This window comes from Liolophura sinensis, chromosome 4 (genome assembly GCF_032854445.1).
Source record: "Liolophura sinensis isolate JHLJ2023 chromosome 4, CUHK_Ljap_v2, whole genome shotgun sequence".
In the NCBI taxonomy this organism is placed as follows: Eukaryota; Metazoa; Mollusca; class Polyplacophora; order Chitonida; family Chitonidae; genus Liolophura; species Liolophura sinensis.
In genome coordinates, this window is record NC_088298.1 from 12,059,221 (window position 1) to 12,080,652 (window position 21,432).

General features: G+C 38.2%; 1 protein-coding gene across 1 annotated transcript in view; it reads right to left on the reverse strand.

Moving 5' to 3' along the window:
- The window catches only part of LOC135464572 (dual specificity calcium/calmodulin-dependent 3',5'-cyclic nucleotide phosphodiesterase 1A-like), an 85,351-nt gene that overhangs the window by 11,784 nt on the left and 52,135 nt on the right, over positions 1-21,432 (reverse strand). Inside the window, exons 5-16 of the mRNA XM_064742000.1 lie at positions 20,060-20,206; positions 10,456-10,638; positions 9,261-9,327; positions 7,907-8,023; positions 7,280-7,420; positions 6,632-6,732; positions 5,490-5,615; positions 4,372-4,473; positions 3,871-3,991; positions 3,100-3,181; positions 2,514-2,735; positions 779-859 (exon numbers count right to left, since the gene is read on the reverse strand). Of these exons, the coding sequence (XP_064598070.1) occupies positions 779-859; positions 2,514-2,735; positions 3,100-3,181; positions 3,871-3,991; positions 4,372-4,473; positions 5,490-5,615; positions 6,632-6,732; positions 7,280-7,420; positions 7,907-8,023; positions 9,261-9,327; positions 10,456-10,638; positions 20,060-20,206 (1,490 nt within the window). The remainder of the gene's footprint in view (positions 1-778; positions 860-2,513; positions 2,736-3,099; positions 3,182-3,870; positions 3,992-4,371; positions 4,474-5,489; positions 5,616-6,631; positions 6,733-7,279; positions 7,421-7,906; positions 8,024-9,260; positions 9,328-10,455; positions 10,639-20,059; positions 20,207-21,432) is intronic.

Genomic DNA, 21,432 nt, shown 5'->3' on the forward strand with positions numbered 1-21,432 from the left:
TATACCAATATATCCAAGCTGTGGCCATAGATTTCAATTTGCACTTCAACAAAAGACAGAATTAAAACATGGCATATGTTCAACTGTCTTGTTCAATTGGAAATTTTAAACGGCTGGATTATACTGTTAACTGATGATTTACCCATGCAACCTCTGACATGTCTACACATCAGATGACTTCAGGAACCAGTGTACACCAAATATAAGAAAAGGTTTGAGTTGTAAAGAGAAACTGTCCTTGTAGAGTTCGATGTATCTCAATATCTCGTGTATTATATACGTATTTATTTACTTCAATGTTGTTCAATGCCACACTCAAGAATTTTGGATGTACACAATGGCAGTCAGTGTTACAGGTGTAGGGGTAAACCTGAGCCTTTGGCGAGTTACTAACAAACTCTTACACACCTGAAATATGCTATATAGGTACAACACAAGTGGTCTCCAGCGATCCTCATCCAAGAGAGGACAAGTCAACAACAGCCGTCCATTACTTATTGCCACAAAGGTCCACCCAATCACAATGGAATCATGGGAACACAGGAAAATTCTGAGAACGGGACTGCTAGTGACCTCTCAGAGATGCTTAATTTTTTGATAAATGTCTCATTGTTTTTAATACCATATTTCCTTCTCTCATTATCTGGTGCATATGTGAGTGTCTCAGGATTTCATATCTCTCTGTCCTACAATGCAATGTCAAAGTTTTACCACATCTCACAACATCTATCTCGTGTGATGTATCACTCTGATGTTGTGTTATGTAGAGCTATCTCACCTTTAGCTGCCCGTTCCTTCCAGTATTGTTTGTTTGCTGACAGGTGCTCCCCCCACGGCCTCTTCAGCGTGTAGCGCTTACCTGAGCAAACAAAAACATCACAAAAACAGGTGTCAACTCGGACAATAATCTCACAATACAACCTGGGCTTGAAAAACACTTGCCTCTTCCAACTGTTCTACCGGCCCAGATAGCACAGTTGGTAGAGCATCCGCTTCAGGAGTGGTAGATCCAGGGTCAATCCTGGGTTGAGTCACACCTAACACTTAAAAAGAGGAAGTTGTGCCTTCCTCACTTGGAATTCAGCAGGGAGGGGTTAGTGAACAACTGGTTGACCCGCATCAGTATAATGGCACGGGCCGGGCGGCTTACTTGCCATCGATTAGGCGTAAAGCAGCACTGGATAAAAGAGCGGTGGAAATCCGTCCTGCAACAAAGAGGTACATTACATACACGCTAAAGGTTCCTCTGTCGTCATGTGACTGAAAACTTGTTGAGCATGACGTTAAACCCCAAGCACTCACTCACTCACTCGCACTCCATCTGTTCTATTGGATTACTTGTTCCCTATGTTCCCTAACAAAAGGAGGTCCTGACTGTGAGCGTTAGAAACAAAAGCTAATCATTCATCAGCTTTTTGCCTGCTTTTTTCATATGTTACAAAATAGTGTGTCAGACTCTTCATACTTATTGGAAGTCAATGATTGCACCTAAAATATCAGAATATCACTCTACATCCATAAATATCCATATTTACATAAATCGGACACCAAATGCAACAACTACATGGCATTTGCTAGTACTGCAGACTGTGGTATTTGTGAACCCCAAACAAGATCTTTTTCTCATGGTATTTTCCAGAAGCAATCACACATGTGCTAGGGCCCGGATCAAATACGTGACATGAGTACACATTCCTGAAGTTTTGTTAATGGGCAGTTTGCACCTGGGAAGCAATAAAAGTAACTTTATGGCATTTATTTACTGATAAAACTGCATTTTTAGTTCACATGCACTGAAACATAACAACAAAAGATGCCGCATGTGATTTAATTTACTTGGAACCAAGGTTTGTGTAGGTGGGAAATGTTGGAAATCATACTCAAATCACACACATGTTGCAAATCATACTCAAATCACACAAATGTTGCAAATCATACTCAAATCACACAAATGTTACAAATCATACTCCAATCACACACATGTTGCCAATCATACCCAAATCACACACCTGTTGCAAATCTTACCCAAATCACACAAATGTTGCAAATCATACCCAAATCACACACATGTTGCAAATCATAACCAAATCACACACACATGTTGCAAATCATACCCAAATCACACACATGTTGCAAATCTTACCCTAATCACACAACTGTTGCAAATCATACTCAAATCACACAAATGTTGCAAATCATACCGAAATCACACGCCTGTTGCAAATCTTACCCAAATCACACACCTGTTGCCAATCATACCCAAATCACATGCCTGTTGCAAATCTTACCCAAATCACACACATGTTGCAAATTATACTCAAATCACACACATGTTGCAAATCATACCCAAATCACATGCCTGTTACAAGTAATCCACAATCCTGAAGTTTGCTTTGGCTTATGGTAGATCACAGGAAAAGTACATGAAAATGTTTCAACAGCAGCAGCAAAACAAAAAAGATTTTGGTCAAAATTACAGGTGATTTACTCCAGTTGTATTGGCCAGTTCATACCTGGGGAGGTGGGGGTTCTGGGTGTGGGGGGACGGCTGTTGAGGCTTGACGCTGTACTCATACACTTGTCTTGTGAGTCAAACACCTCTTCAGAGATGGAGGAGTCTTTCTTCCTCGGTGATTGTTGTTGTTGTAGTTGCTGCTGATGTAAAGGAGCCATGATTTTTTCTAACATGTCTCCCATCACAGTGAAACTTGGATCAACGATGAACTCTATAAAACCTGTAAACAATCACAGAATACATATTGGTGAAACTTGGTAAAATGACAAATTTTAAAGAAAACCTGCAATAATTACAGTTAAACTTGGAACAACGATGAGCGTTATAATACAGGCAACAATCAGAAAATATGTCACAGTGAAATTTGGATCAACAATTAACTTTATAAAGTCTACAATTATCATGTAACACACCTGGAAGTGTCCAGAATAAACCAACGGCCTTCAGCGATTCACTGTTAACCAAGACTTGCATGTTATAATACATATGTGGAAAACAAGTGGTTTTCAAGAACATATGTGTAAAACCACACAATTCTCATGTCAAAAGCGTAGTTGAAAGTGCTGTTTCACTGACGGACTCACCGATTTGTGATTCTGCCACTAATGTGTTTTTGCGGTCGCAGAGCGGTGAAAAGGGCAAACCCTGAGCCTGCTCACGATCTCCCTGTTGATTCAAGCAAGTTTAAACATTTAATTCAAAATAAAAACCAGAATTCCTTTTTGAAAATCATTTATATGCCTGAAATCAAATTCTCATATTCAATTACAAGTAGAACAAAACTATACACCTTTCATCATGCAACTTTGATGAAAGCCCACCTGAAATGAGATTTCAAAAAGAAAACAAATATTCAGTCTTTCCAGTTGAAAACGAATACATTTTGAAGACACAGAGCCTTACAATCATATTTTAAGGACAATTATTGGACACTATTTTGGATATTAATGGAAACTATTTTGGATAATAATGGGTATCATTTTAAATAATAATGGATACTATTTTGGATACTAATGAATACTATTTTGTTCATTGAAAGTTTCTTTCACAACATAATATTCAACAATAAAAACTCAAATACTGTATCTGACCACACATTTCATCCACAATTACATTACCTATTTTCCTTAATCTTGAGAGTGCATTTCATCATTAAGTGGCATTTTTTTGATTTCTGTTTGGAAGGTAGAATATCCTACTAGATAAAGTATCATTCTATACCTCATGACCTTTATTTGCCTCTTAAATACCATTTATTGGACAAATTTTGAGGGCAAATACGGTACTTTCAGGGGTTTATCTCGAAGTAACACACTTTTGGACAGACGAACGGGAAAGGTGATTAACAGCCTGACCTGTCTGAAGAACTCCTCCAGCAGCCTCTCCGTCCAGTTGATATGGAGAGCAAGGTCTTTGGCCGGGTGACTGATGTCTGCGCAGTGAACAACCAATGATAAAGCCTTTGACTTGTCAATGCTGAAAAAGACAAGGGCAGTTCTGTACCAAGACATGTACACTGATGAAGGACTGCTTAACTCCCTATGTAATTTACCTTCCATTAGAAATATTTAAAGGATCAATGATCGACAATTTAAAACAGAAAAATGTTACAAAGCTTTCATAAGTATTAATTTTCTGCCATATGATTCAAAATGATTTTGCTCTCAGATTAACGATGAAATTTGCAGGTTGAAGAAAACACAGAACAAACACAGCTGTGTTCTTATTTATAGGTCTTCTCATATATATTCGTTTACCGCTGTACTCAAAGGGTTTTCACTTTAAGATGGCAGTAAGTTTTATGGGTGAAAACCCTTCTGTTCACAAATCTATCATGTCTGTGGTTATCAACTCACTTCTCTGGCATACTGAGGAGGTTTTTCATGTTTTTGATTTGCTGGAAATGGTAAGACATGTCTGTGGCCAGAACCATGTCAATCACTAAGGACCGGAACTCCCTGGCAACAGAGCAGAAAACAAATGCACCTGTACACTGCTAACCATGAACATTGTGAAGATGAAAATACAGTATCAACGATACATACTGTAGTGATGAAAATCTAGTGTCAATGATACATACTGTAGCGATGAAAATACATTGTCATCTCATACATTCTGTAGTGATGAAAATACACTGTCATCTGATACATACTGTAGTGATGAAAATACATTGTCATCTGATACAGGCTGTAGTGATGAAAATATATTGTCATCTGATACACACTGTAGTGATGAAAATACATTGTCATCTGATACATACTGTAGTGATGAAAATCTAGTGTCAATGATACATACTGTAGCGATGAAAATACATTGTCATCTCATACATACTGTAGTGATGAAAATACACTGTCATCTGATACATACTGTAGTGATGAAAATATATTGTCATCTGATACACACTGTAGTGATGAAAATACACTGCCAATGATACATATTGTGGAGGTAAAATACAATGTGGACTGTTCATGATGCATGTGGTGGAGGTGAAAATACATTCTAAATGAAAGACATCGTAGAGGTGAAAATACACTGTTAATGATACCTGTCATGGAGGTAAATGCCGGCAGAACTTCCCTCACAAAATATTTTGTTAATGATGAATATTAAATGCAATGTTAATGAAGCAGTAGTTGAATGTGAAAATACATATTTAATGATTCACATTGCAGACAGGAAAACCAATTCCTAAGGATGCATCGTGGACACGAAAATGTGTTGATAATGATGCATGTTGATCTGAAAATACAAATTCTTTGCCATATAAAGTTACATACATTTACTGATTCCTCTACTTCTAATTTCAACAGATTTCCTCTCATGAACAATGTTGAATAGGCTGTGGTGTGTGACCATCATGCCATGTAGACTGTAATGTGTTAACATGAAAAAGGCAGCGTAAAAACCACAGCATGATTGCGACACTGCACATGTACAATTATGACCGTAACAACAGACCCATTCTAACACATACCTGTACTCTTCGCGGCTCAGGTTGGCCAGGATGTTGTACTCTTCCTCCTTGAACATCTTGAAACATGAGCTGATATGGTGGTTCTCTAACACTGCTTTATCATTATACAACAACGCCAACTCTGACCTGAAAGATATGTAAGGAAGAGCTTTAAAAAGGAAAGATATGTAAGGAAGAGGTTTAAAAAAAAAAGACATGTAAGGAAGAGGTTTAAACAGGAAATATATGTAAGGAAGAGGTTTAAAAAAAGATATGTAAGGAAGAGGTTTAAAAAGGAAAATATGTAAGGAAGAGGTTTAAAAAGGAAAGATATGTAAGGAAGAGGTTTAAAAAGGAAAGATATGTAAGGAAGAGGTTTAAAAAGGAAAGACAACAAATAATATAACTGGAGTTATTCAGGAAGAAGAGTGGAAACATGCCAAAACAGCCACAGCCACTTTTTTCTTGTGGGATTGAAAACTCAATAAATGGGTTTTTAAACCAGAATTCAACAAGGCCATGTGATGCACTATTTTAGAATAATTGGAAACATGGCATCTACCCTACATGTATGGTTACAAGGCAAAACAGGGTTCCGGAGATCTCAGCGGAAACACCTACATTCTCGGTTTATAGACATAACTCACGTATGATTGAAAATTCATAGCAAGACGGCATTTTTTATTTTTCAATGTGTGTCATATGCTTATTTTGAATTTATTTCTGTGATATGTGTGCCATTTTGCTTATGTGACTCAACAGGTCAAGGGCTAATGGACCAGCAGAAGCTCTTACTCCCCTCTGTTGTGTACACACTCACCCCCAACTACCCCTAACCACCCCCACCCCCACCCTCCCAATGGAATAAAGTCATCTGAATTTTGGATTTTTAATTCAATCTGGGCATAAAGTGATGAAAAATGTTTTATGTCGTACTGAAGAATATTTCACATAAACAATTGAGCCAAGCATTATAGTGGGAGGACTAGCCATGCCCATCTCCAGGTGGCTAATAGACCTTCTCACGTACAACATGAGCATGAGCTGGACTTGAACTCACTGGGACTGCGTTTGTGAAAGGCTCCTTGGTCACTGCACCGTGCTGGCATGGTAACCACTTGGCCATGAAGACATATAAATATAGTGAAGGAGGAGTGACTCACCCAGTCATTATATGGAAATTGTTTGTTGTCCCCGTGTGCTCAAAGTCATGGATTAATGCGGCTATCAAAGTTGCAAACACCTCCAGATCTGTTAACCATTGCTGAAACAAGATGAATGTTCAAATTTGCAGACTATACCATGCTAGACAAACCTGTTACATCTAACTTTGCTATTAAACCCGTAGTTACATAGTTGTTATCACATTTATTTAAAGTGTACATATAGCAGAAGCAGCTTTCCAGTGCATCAAAGGATAACACTCTAATGATTTGGTCTATTGTAACTCAATATTAGATTTTTTTTGTTTTACAGAGAACCAATATTCTGTTTACTCTGTGTGACATCACAACATCAATGACATGCCACCAAGAAATTCATTGTGAGAGAGCACAAAAACAAGTTTTTGCTCTTTGAGAAAACATATCCCCTATTTTTCTGTGTGATAACTTACCCCTATTTTGCTCTGTACGAGAACTTATCCCTATTTTGCTCTGTGTGAGAACTTACCCCCATTTTGCTCTGTGTGAGAACTTACCCCCATTTTGCTCTGTGTGAGAACTTACCCCCATTTTGCTCTGTGTGAGAACTTACCCCCATTTTGCTCTGTGTGAGAACTTTCCCCCATTTTGCTCTGTGTGAGAACTTACCCCCATTTTGCTCTGTGTAAGAACACAATGCACTGTCTGAGCCACATCTGCTCCATGTAATAAATTGTGATAGGGGTTTTGGTATTTGCTGTACCCTTGCTCCAAGTGCATCAGAAAACTGTCCAAAGTGGTTGTGTTTATCTGTGGATGGAAATAAATGACACCCCACAAACTATCAAAATTGGCACACAAATACTTAAAAGCAGACTTGTATCCAGGTTTATGAAATACTGGTGTGGATTATGAAATTATGAAATCAGACAAGGGTTCGGCAGCCTGACTGTGTAAGAATTGCTCTCTCTAAACGAAGAGACAGCATGGGATGGTGGGGTGGTGATGTAGCTCATCAAAACCGAAAAAAGACAAGGCACAGTGTCAATGTCAAATAAAACACATGTTTTAATACTCTATAATAGCCTTAGTAGAGTCTAGACAATAACCCTTGACTAACTTTACAATGTCTCTATTATTAACACATCTTCTGTTATGTAACTTTTATCTCTCTCAAAGAACAGAAATACATAAAGCAAGGTTCCAATGTCTATTACACATGAAACATACAGAGCAACAATGCTTCCAGAGATTAATTATTAATTATTCAGTTAGTTCATTGGCAGGAGGACTCACCTTGAACTTTGTTATAAGGTCATACTTTTGCAACAACTCATAACCAACAAATTTGATTGCATGACCATCTCCTGCATCCGACACCGAAAACACATTAAATGACCAATCATCTAAGTTCTGTGAAATGAAAACAAATTATATATTTATATCTTAAAGAAGTAAACATCCACATAAATCATATGTGAAAGAAGAGCTTACAAGCCTGTTAAACCATCTTCATTTTAACACGTAAAGGTGCAGTTGTTATACTGTGGCTTCTAACACTAACACATAAAAGTGCAGCTGTTATACTGTGGCTTCTAACACTAACACATAAAAGTGCAGCTGTTATACTGTGGCTTCTAACACTAACACATAAAAGTGAAGCTGTTATACTGTGGCTTCTAACACTAACACATAAAAGTGCAGTTGTTATACTGTGGCTTCTAACACTAACACATAAAAGTGCAGTTGTTATACTGTGGCTTCTAACACTTACACATAAAAGTGCAGCTGTTTTACTTTGGCTTCTAACACTTAAACATAAAGGTGCAGCTGTTATACTGTGGCTTCTAACACTTACACATACCTTAAGATCTACATGTAGACACCATTGAATGTATGAATATTTATGCCCAGTGATCTATGATTGACATTTCTACAAGAATGTGAATCTGCTGCCTTCAGTATACAATATACTCATCTATGAATCATGGCCTGTGAAGCACTGCCTTGTAGACTGTGAATCAATTGTCTTTAATGTACATGCCAAAATAGATTTATTTATTTGTTTAGTTTTTAATGGTATACTCAAAAATTTTTCAGTTATATATCAATGAAAAGCTTTCAGGATTATCGGTGATGGAAACCATTTTGCAGTGAAGCAATATCCTTAAGACAAAGTACCTACATTAGAAATTCCTGACTTAAAACCTCAGTTTGACACCCCAGAAAGAACTGGGTTTTAGTCTGCATACTCATTGGCCAGAGGTCACTCGTCAGGAGCCAATGGGCTGCAGTAAGACATAGTTCCAAAAAGAGCCAGCATGGTCCACTACCCAGGTATAACTAATACCTGTGACATACATACTAAAATCTTAATATTTAAATCAATAAACCAGGACAGTGAAACTATGATAAGTGATGCACTAAATTCTGAGTGCGTGGATTTATTTATTTATTTATTTGATTAGTGTTTTATGCTGTACTCAAGAATACTTCACTTATACGACGGCAGCCTGCATTATGGTGGGTGGAAACCGGGCACAGCCTTGGGGGAAACCCACGACCATCCGCAGCTTGCTGCCAGACCTTCCCACGTACGGCAGTGAGTGTATGGAAAGTTCTGTACTAGCTGACTTGATTGGGTTCTTACCTTTAATAACAGGAGAACGTTTGGTGGTACATGAAGTCCCACTGAACTGGACATCCGCCGGTATATCCTGAAATAAACAGGCTCGATCATTAACTGTTCAGCCAAATGAGGTACCTTATCCAGTGCAGCCAGATGATGCCAAATTGACCGTTGTTCTCTTGAGTTGCATATTTGCAAACAAATTGTCACCACAAAAGCAGTAAGGCAAAAATAAACTACATAACTTTGACCCGATTTATTCTGGGTAGGTATAAGGCTCCACTTTATCACCATTCGATACAGTTAAGCTAAACTGTTTTATGTTTTACCTAATGAAACATAAATTAATTTACTGAAAGAAATTACATCTATACTGAGACACTTTGAAAACACAAAACAAATTTTGGATGTCATAATGTGATAAATGACCAGGGTGAGGGAAAGATGTTGACGTTAATGAAAGCAAAACAGATTTATCAGTCTACAAACCACACAAAAATGTTTTCCAGACAGAAAATATATCTTTACATCTAACAAATGTTATGTTTGTCTCAATATATTTATCGCCTGCATTATATGTATAAAATTTTCATCTTTTAAATGTTTTTTGTTTTCAATGTGTCTCGTACATATTTCAACACAATTCCAGTAAAAGTCACCTTTCTACACACGAAGCATGAGAAATAAAATGATTTCAGGCAAGAAAATGGGACAAATCAATTTCAATTTTCCATTTGGAATCAACCTAATATTTGTATTTCCTCCATGTTTTTAGGAATGCAAGATAGATGTATTTATTTATTGATTTGATTGGTGTTCTACGCCATACTCAAGAATATTTCACTTATGTGATGGTGGCCAGCATTATGGTGAAGGGACACCGAACAGAGCCCAGGGGAAACCCACTACCATCCGCAGGTTGTTGGCAGGCCTCCCCACGTAAGGCCGGAGAGGAAGCCAGCATGAGCTGGACTTGAACTCACAGCAACTCCATTGGTGAGAGGTTCATTACACTGCCCTAGCGCACTAACCAACTGAGCCAGGGAGGCCTCCGCAAGATAGGTGTAAAACAAGTTAAGTACCACAAAGTTTGAAGAGCGAATGCAATTTATCCAAAAAGATAAAAAATCCATGAATTCAGTTTCTTTTGAATGTCTACCCTGCAAATCTCATCGATCAATTAACTGTATTTCACTTCATCAGATCAGTTACCTACCTGTCGACCATGATGCCAGCTCGAATTGCATGAGCCACACTACGGAACCTGGGCTTCTCCTCACCACGACGTTTGATGTTGCTCATTGACCTTGTGAAGGTCAGAGCTAACCAATCCCTGACCTCGCTGGGAACTGCATCCGGCTCAACTTCACTGAGTTCATCATCTTCATCACATAAACGTCTAACAAAGCAAACAAAAGTCCATAAGTCACATGTCCGTTATATATGATGAGTCCAATTATCAGGTGACAGTACTGTGTGTTGTATCAAATACAATAACACTTCATGTACAGACATCATCTGTTGTACAATATGAGATGGTATCAATGACAATGTCATATGGATAGATAACTGTTGTATCAAATGTAATGTCACACGAATACATTTACCTATTACATCAAACAAATTAAGGACTGCATGAAACTATCAATCGTGTTGTTGTATCAGGTATAATATCAAAGTCTTAAATCAGACAGACAGACGTATATGACAATTCATAACAACAACAATTCACCAAAATGAAAGTTTCCATAAATCTGGAGAAAAAAGAATAAATATAAAAGTATATATAATAATAAATAATGCAAGATGAACATATCATAAAGCCATGTTACATCAAGGACTGCATTGCATTAAACTCTATACATCCAGTTTCCACTCATTACTATGGTAACATCTATAAAACTGTAAAATAAACGAATACTAGAAATGAGGAATTTAGTAAACAAACTCATAACACTAAAGTTAATGTGCTTATTATCTGTTATACTAACTAAGTTGTGTACATCACACAGAAACAGCTGCAAGAGGAAAATCATCGAGTCGGCTGAATTTAACAATCAGAGAACAGTTTTGAAGTTAAACATCATACAATTGGCACAGTTAATGGTAGAATGTGGCATAAATGTAACTCCATAGCTATTGACTAAGTTTCCCAAAAATGATAATGCTACAGATTATGTTTCCCAAAAATGATAATGCTATAGACTATGTTTTCCCAAAAATGATAATGCTATAGACTATGTTTCCCAAAAATGATAATGCTATAGACTATGTTTTCCCAAAAATGATGATGCTATAAACTATGTTTCTCAATAATGATAATGCTATAGACTATGTTTTCCCAAAAATGATAATGCTATAAACTATGTTTCTCAAAAATGATAATGGTATAGACTATGTTTTCCCAAAAATGATATTGCTATAGACTATGTTTTCCCAAAAATGATAATGCTATAGACTATGTTTCCCAAAAATGATAATGCTATAGACTATGTTTTCCCAAAAATGATAATGCTATAAACTATGTTTCTCAAAAATGATAATGCTATAGACTATGTTTCCCAAAATGATATGTCTACAAAGAGAATTGGTGCTTCTACATGTGGGCTAATATCTTTGAAGGATTGTTGTAACTGCGTACGGCTGATATCCCCCTCGGCTCAAGAAATACAAAAGAAAATCACTTCCAAAACCCCGTAAAAGGATAAAAGTGGGTATAATTTGGTTGGACGTGGACAAAGTTGCTTGTCTCTATGAAGCTGTATACCCAGATATAGTTCGGAATAACCAATCATGGCTGAAAAAATGGTCGAATAATTATAAAAGTCTTGAAAATGACCATAATTTGTGGGAAGAAGTCTGGAAAAACTGATAACTGGCCAATGGACAAAATCCTATGGTCCAGTTCCCTTCCTCACAAATAAAACCCTGAAACATTAACACACGAAATAAATCCAACAACTTATTCATACAAAAGGTCTCAAAACTTACGGGAAAAAGTCATCTGTCGAGCAGTACCTGGACACCTTTCTGGCACGCCCAGAAATTTTAAGGCTTAGAGAGAGGAGGAAAGAAAATCAGCAAACTTAACACAACCAACAACTGTGTGAGAGAAGAGAGAAAGCTTTTCCATTACAAAGTATGGAACAAAGCGTCAGAACTGGTTCTGTTCACTTTTTAGGACAAAAAAAAAAAGTCTGATTTTATCACTGTGTCTGCCAGTGTATATCAGCCGCTAACTTGAATCACTACTAAAAATTTGTGTATAACTGTGAACTTGGCAAATTATACCTGATTAATGTAATAATTTTATTATATTATATTATATTGATTTATATGAACATGACCGGCTCTTTAATGGTTATACGTCCTCGTTATTTTTGTAAAAACCTTGATGTATAAGTAAGGCAGTAACAAAGTGCTGTCTATTTCAAGATGTCACACTTCAGTCAAATACAGCCCTTCGCAGGCCAGGGCGCGGTTACACAAAACACTCTTAATGTTGCATTCACTTAACTACCACGGCAACCAGTAATGTAGGCATTATGTCGTCATCGTAGTTGCAAGCTTGTAAAGTTAAGAGAGCTTCGTGAAACTGGGCCCAGGCATTTTATGTACAAAGGCACTGATGGGCAAGCACTGTACAGAACGAACAAGCAGTGTTAGAGTTGTCCCCCCTTGTTCACATCTTGAACTCCCATAAAGTGACATTTACAACACATAGGCATCTCTAAGGCAGAATATATTTTCTTGCCCATGCAGTCATATCAAACAGCATAATAGTAAAGTGTGTATCCATATTTGTCTTCTCTATATGTATATCTATATATCTATATATATATATATATATATAGACTGAAGGGTTACAGCTCGAGTCACAGACTATGCACAGAGGACTAAGTGCTGTGTACATGCTTGTGTAAATAATGACAGCATTCAAGTGCCTGTAACTACTGGTACACTATGTGCACCCACCGGTTTGTGGGAAAAATCATCTCATTTTCTCTCTTATGTACAGAGGAACTTTTAGGATATTTTATTTCAAGAGTTAGTTTTCCCATAAAATAGTATATAGCATGTAAGAACAATATTTTTAAATTAAAAATTAACAACAACTAAGAAATAAAAATTGGAAAACTGGAAAATATTAGCATACAGGTGGTTGAACAGTACATGTATCTTACATAATTTTAAACTTTGTACCATAATTGTGTTTATATACAGGGTTGATTTTACATTTATCGGCTGTACTGCCTTCATGATAAATTGAGTTTTATGAAGTGGTTGTTTGAAGTGGACTTACCATCTTTCAGAATAGCCGTGCAGATGTTTCACGTGCTTCTGTGCAGTTTTACAGAACTCATAATTACAGGGTTGTGTTATCACATGGTATATGGCCATCATTAAAAATAAGTTCTTTGTGGGTAAATCTACAGACTCTCCAAAAACAGGCCTGAATAATACTAATAAAAGCTTACATATTCTTTCTTATAGGATTGTTCCCCCCAACAAAGAACTTTTTAAGGGTGGCCTATATATGGGCCTTTAAAGATGGTTGAGTACATTGAGTACATGTGACATTCCCGTCCAAAAGCATGTAGCGGGGACACAAGCCTGGAAATCATTCTTAAAGGAGAAGAAAATTTAAATATCAAACAAATACCATTGAAAAGAGTATGCATTTCCTCGCAGGTGCAGGCCATAAAAAGACTCTAATATATACCTCAAGTTGATAAATTATAAATAATTTCAGCGCCAAAATCTGCTGTGGGTGACACCAATTTGCATAAGAACTAGTCCTGAAGTGCAGTTCATACATTTCCTGTAGAACTCTTCTTCCCAGAAGGTAGCGAACAGTGCAGTTTGTTTTCCACTTGACGATCGGGAAGCCAGAAAGTTGGACACAGGTTCCGAGTTTGCACGAACAAGCCGGCAGTTTTAACAACTCTCATTGGCTGAGAGGCAAAACACCCCCAGCATAAATTACAGGGTGTTAAAGATGGAGGACGTGATGAACGCAGGGATTTATGCCAGCTTTGCGTTTTCAGACTTAACGTGTATGGCGAGGAAAGATCGCAAAATTATGCAGCAGGCGCCACCAGATAGAAAAAATGTGCTCTTTTCAGTCTATAGTGTCACTGTTTTAAGTCTTCTTCTCCTTTAAATTGCTCTGTGGCAAGACTGGCAGATTTCTGGGCAGAAGGTGCAAATTTTGTTTTTTACACTTCGTCCATGTTAAAGCACATGTACTACTTAGTACTGTGTGCAGGCCAACCTTAAAAACAATTTTTTGGGGTCAACACTGAGATTATCAGATAAAAATATAATTGGCCAGGAGAGAATTTGCTGTTTTTAAAATCTAACTTATGAAAAAATACAGAGCCCTTAAAGAAATTCATATGGAGACAAAAATTCAAAATTCCCTCAATAATTTCAGTAGTGGACTTTTTTTTTTGGGGTGTGGGGGGGGGGGGGGGTCAGTGGACTTTTTTGGGAGGGTCAGTGGGTGATGCCTAACACACATATTTCTAAGCTTGGTGTATAGGGCATTACACATATACATGCTAACAGTTTTTTCACATACATGTACAGTGTTTTACCTGGATTGCAAGGTGGCTTAACTCTGATAAAACAAAGCTATTTTGGGTGTGCAAGTTAACTTTAAACTTGCCAATGTTTTCTATGTGTATGTACAGAAGACTGATGTGCAGCTAGGTGGTGAACTTACTGCTTTCTCTGTCTGTAGGAAACAAATACAAGAAAGTTCTTTTAGACAAAGTTCAAGCAATAAAAGCAATAAAAATAAAACAAAAACAGAGAAAAGCCGAAAACATTGGTTTGTAAATGGAAACGTTTGTCAATTTCTATTAAACATATAAAATAAACAGAAAATACTGTTGAGCAGAAATTTGGTTGCAGGAAAAATAAACAATACACAACGCTTAATTACTGTCCAGAGAGTTGAAACCATCAGTGACTGAATACTAAAAGTAAATGAAAAAAATAAGCGCAAATTCATAATAGCTGTGACATTTTTCAAAAAATGGAGATGCCGTTTTGTACCCTGGCAACTCAAACATTGTAAGGGAAGGGTCCTTGTTGGGAAACAGTAGATACAGTGACTTACAAAATGTTCATGTCAAAATTAAACATTCACTTGTAGCTCGCAGGTACTGCCTGTGTCTTTGTCACCCAATTGCCTCGCAGCACATAGTCAGTACAATCTACACAACCATATATGCATACATCTTTTTCTAACAGCTTAAAGGGCAAAAAAACATAAAAATGATGCCAAAACCAGATGAAAGAGCATCAAAACACATTTGCAAATATGGTCTTTAATATTTTTTTGGATTTTTGTTTTTCAAGAGACAAAGGTATTTGAAAATATTTTTGTATGGTGGGTATTAGAGACCAACTTTTGGTATTTATCGTTGTTGCATAATAATGTTCTAAATAAGGATGTGATGCTTGTCTAATAAATTTATTTGAATGTAAATTTGTTGTTTATATCGACACATATGCATTTAACCTAAATTATGATAACATTTATAAACATATTAAAAATATAAATATGATCCAAATTGAGGGTTAATACATTTGTTAGCTGGAAAAAACAAATTCTAGTGCAAACATATTTATTAAACCTGTGTAACATCCTCATTTATGACATTATTAAACAAAAACTATAAATACCAAAAGGTGGTCCCACATACAAAAATTATTTTCAAGCGTCTTTTTCTCTATGTGGAAAAAAAAATTTGAAGACCACATTTAGGGATAACTTTTGACGCTCTTTCACCTGAACTTTATGTCATTTTTATGTTTTCTCCACTTTTAAAAAATAAATCACATATACAGTATCAGCATGTAGAGTAAAACATGCTTCCCCCAAAACACACCCAGCATGTGCACCATATCGCATATGTACATGTGAATGGTCCCCTTCCAGCTGTGTATTACCACATCTCAGGCGGTCAGTTTTACTGATAATTGTAACACACACTTACCCATATAACAGCCCACCCATGAGAGCAGCAGCCCACCCATGAGTGCAGCAGCCCACCCATGAGTGTAGTAGTCAACCCATGAGTGTAAAAGCTCGCCCATGAGTGCAGAAGCCAACCTATGAGTGTAGAAGCTCACCCATGAGTGCAGAAGCCCACCCATGAGTGCAGCAGGCCACCCAAGAGTGCAGCAGCCCACCCATGAGTGTAGCAGGCCATCCATGAGTGTAGAAGCTCACCCATGAGTGCAGAAGCCCACCCATGAGTGCAGCAGGCCACCCAAGAGTGCAGCAGCCCACCCATGAGTGTAGCAGGCCATCCATGAGTGTAGAAGCTCACCCATGAGTGCAGAAGCCCACCCATGAGTGTAGCAGCACACCTATGAGTATAACAAACCACCCATCAGAATTATGTCCCTGCTAACTTGCCAATACTGCAGCTGACTTGCATGAATTGCAAACTGTTCCTCTACACACAAACAGTTCACTTACAAATATAACTGGTCACTCCAGTGAAACAATCCACTAACCAGTATATAAAGTCCATGCATCAGTATAACAGCCCACCCACCAACATTACAGCTCACTTACCAGTAGAGCAACCCACTCACTTACACAGCAGCTCACTTACCAACAGCCCACCCAACATAAGAACAGTCAACCCAATAAACTAACAGTGCAAAAGCCCACCCATCAGCAGCAGCCACACATATGTATAACTTACACTTTTTAAAGCATTTCATTAGCCCCTAAAAGCCATTTCATAAAAACAGGCATATTTAGATGTATCAACACTCTGTCTTGTGGTCTAAGCAGCCTGAAATTGAAAGCGCTGCATCATTCCTGCAATGAAACAAATCTTGGCCATTTATATGTATAATTTACACTTGATGACAACACAACATCAGTCTACATCATGCAGACTAGGTAAGCGTGGCAGCTGTTTACATCTGGCTTTACCTGGACAGTTGATTGAATGTACAAACTCCAATACCTGGGTGTTGATTTAAGCAGAGATTCTGAAGTAAGTACAGTAGATACACATCCTTTGTAAGACTCCTAATGGCACTATTTGTGATACTTCCCAAAGCATGCTGTCTGGCATACAGCAATACAAAAGGAGATAAACTGTGGTCCTAACTACTTCTAGCATCTCAATGAGAGGTCCCCTTCCTTTTTACCATCTCTCATCTCACACAGGTGTTATAATCACCTGTCCCGCTTGTTTGCATCCATATATCTATCCATACTAAGCTACAACATCTGTGGTCTCAATGACACTTATTACTGTCACCATCTCCAGGTCCGCCCAGTTCTAAAATGGAGTCCCAATGAGTGCACCTGTTGTCTCATCCAGTTACAACATTTCTAGTCCCACTTAATTACACCCATATTTAATGTAGTTCCACCCAGATACAACACTGCTAGTCCCACGAGTACACCCAATGTCTCTTCTAGTCACAACATCTGGTCTAGTTACAACATTTGGTTACAAACTAATTTTTATGTAGTGTCACCCAGTTATAGAATTTGTAGTCAGCCTCAAGTCAAGGAATCTGTAGGCGCATCCAGTCACAGCATCTGTAGTCCCACCCAGCCACAGCATCTGTAGTCCCACCCTGTCACAGCATCTGTAGTCCCACCCAGTCACAGCATCTGTAGTCCCACCCAGTTGCAGCATCTGTAATCCCACCTAGCTGCAGCATTTGTAGCCCCACCCAGTTACAGTATGTGGTCCCACCTAGTCACACCATCTGTAGTCCCACCCAACCACAGCATCTGTAGTCCTACCATATTACAGCATCTATAGCCCCACCAAGTTACAGTATCTATAGTCCCACCCAATCACAGTATCTGTAGTCCCACCGAGCTGCAGCATCTGTAGTCTCACCCAGTCACAGCATCTGTAGTCCTACCCAATTATAGCATCTGTAACCCCATCAAGTCACAGCATCTGTAGTCCCACCAAGTTACAGTATCTGTAGTACCACCCAGTCACAGTATCTGTGGTCCCACCCAGTCAGAGCATCTGTAGTCCCACCCAGTCACAGTATCTGTGGGCCCACCCAGTCACAGCTTCTGTAGTCCCACCCAATTAGAGCATATGTTGCCCCACCCAGTCACAGTATCTGTGGTCCCACCCAGTCACAGCATCTGTAGTCCCACCCAGTCGCAGTATCTGGAGTCCCACCCAATTAGAGCCTCTACTCCCTTCTGATTACACTCATATCTCCTCCAGTGTCCCTTACCACAAATAGTGCAGATGATAGCGAGGAGGTATGCTCTGCATATGACCAAAGGTAGCCTTTAATGGTACAAATATCAGAAAAGCTTACCTGTAAGAGCTAATGCTGACAGAGCAAACCATGTCACTAACTTGTCCTTGTCACCATAAAGTTCTATCATTTACAGATATGCATTATGATATCCATGCACATTGCTATATCTCATTTACAGCTACAAAGCACTCATACAGCCATATCATCAAGAACTAAATTGTCTATGTTTTATTTTCACTGCCACAAGTGGATGCAATACTCGAGTGGGATCTAGAGCAGCCAAATCCAAGCAGCTGCCAGACTTCCTAACCTGGCTCAGCCAAGGTCTCACAACCTGCAAACAAATTTGGTCAATGGAAGACAAAAAGAAATGCACAAAGCTTGTAAATAGGGAAAAAAATGCAATAAAGCACATGCAGGGGTCCATCCTCTAGAAAAAGGGGGCTAAAACATCAATGGGAGCACTCAGTGAAATGTAAAGGTGTTAAAATACAACTTGCACAAAGCACTAATTTCAACCCAAAGTGGATGTCTGACGATAAGACGAAACGGGTATGTGGGGGGACGGGCGGGGCGATAATGAAGTGTTGGGAGGGTAGGAGAGAGACAAAAGTAACAGATCTGTTGAGAATGAAAACAGGAAGAATTGAGGATGCAGGTAGAGAAGAGGAACTGACATATTGTAAACAGGCAGGTATTAAACTGCCGTCACATTTGATGAGGATTCAACTTACCAATATGCAACAGGTCACACAGCTTTTATATCACTCATGACACATATCATTCAAAATGAAATAAAGACAATCACAACTCTGAAGGAAAAAAATGAAAAACTAAATAAGGGAAGAAATTAAAAAAAAAAAACAAGAGAACCAGATATCTTCATTTCAGACTACAACAATTAGTCTACCATACTAATGAGTGCTTCTTTCCAGTTATGACATCTAGAACAACCCAAACTGCATTCCACTCAAATTTACAAACTTCACTTTTTCAACAGAATTTTGTGAAGAGAAACTTTCTCCCCAATTATGGCTTTTTTATTTTCTAACAATGACAACGAATTATTAATTTCGATTCATACAGGATTTTACATCACCGCATTGAAAAATAATGAAGCAATCTTAACTCAGTATTAGAAACACAAGCAGAAACTCTCATTTAAAATTTACAGAATTTTACTTCATATTTAAAATATAAACTTAGCTCAAGATGGTGACCATTTTAAAAGCTTGTGCTAAGATGTGATGAGAATTTAAAGAGAGAGTCAGACAGGAGAGAAACGGGGAATAGACAGTTCATTTGAGAAAGGACATCAATGGCGCAAGACAGGATAAACCATCCTTGGAACATTAAAAAAATTAATGAATCAAGTGGGTTAATGTGAAGTTAGTAAAATTGTTAGTTAAAATGAAGAAACAAATAAAAAAAAAACGAACAAACCAAAAAAAAAAAGATATCACTCATAAAATTCACACGTGCCACCCAAGCATCATGGGTAATATTAGTGCTGTGTGCAAAAACGTAAGTGACACCTTTTAGGCACATGTGTCCTCTTTCGCTCCCGCGAGCCAGCGTTGGGGTAATGGCGAGCGGGCGAGTGCTCCGCAGACTGCATAGGAGATGAGTCAGAGTTTGCTTCCGTATACGCACTGTCAACGTTGCTAGCATTTTGTGAATGCCTAGAAAGGATTGGACAACAGAAAGACACAATAACAGGTTATGAGAGAAGAAAGAGAGACACTGAGATGGAGAATGAGCTACGTGTCAAGCCTTTACCAGCAAACTGTGCACATGTGCTTGTAGATGTCTGAATGACAGTCTGGGATTCAGAAATCTGAAACGTGATACCAGGTGTAAGTCAGAAATGTCTGTGTGATAGCACGTGTAAGTCTGATAGCATGTATAGGTCAGAATTGTATTTGTGATACATGTGTAAATTAAAAATATTTTCGTGATAGTACAACTAAGTCAGAATGTTTGTGTGATAGCATGCGTAAGTCAGAATTGTTTGCCATCTGTTTGTTGTTGTTTGTTTTGTTCTAGAGTTTGGACTGCACATGTAACATAACCACCTGGTGAACTTGAATGAACTAAGACTTGACTTAGCCTCTGCACACATAAAAGATTTGACTATGACACGAAATCATTACAAGTAAAAGCTTATGGAATTGTACATGAACAGCATGGTGGCAACTGGTGTAACAATTACCCATGGCAATGATGTGGATATTAACCATGGACAGCATGGTGGCAACTGGTGTAGAAATTACCCATGGCAATGATGTGGACATTACTCATGGACAGCATGGTGGCAAATGGTGTAACAATTACCCATGGCAATGATGTGGACATTACTCATGGACAGCATGGTGGCAAATGGTGTAACAATTAGCCATGGCAATGATGTGGATATTACCCATGGACAGCATGGTGGCAAATGGTGTAACAATTACCCATGGCAATGATGTGGACATTACTCATGGACAGCATGGTGGCAAATGGTGTAACAATTAGCCATGGCAATGATGTGGATATTACCCATGGACAGCATGGTGGCAAATGGTGTAACAATTAGCCATGGCAATGATGTGGATATTACCCATGGACAGCATGGTGGCAACTGGTGTAACAATTAGCCATGGCAATGATGTGGACATTACTCATGGACAGCATGGTGGCAAATGGTGTAACAATTAGCCATGGCAATGATGTGGATATTACCCATGGACAGCATGGTGGCAAATGGTGTAACAATTACCCATGGCAATGATGTGGACATTACTCATGGACAGCATGGTGGCAAATGGTGTAACAATTAGCCATGGCAATGATGTGGATATTACCCATGGACAGCATGGTGGCAAATGGTGTAACAATTAGCCATGGCAATGATGTGGATATTACC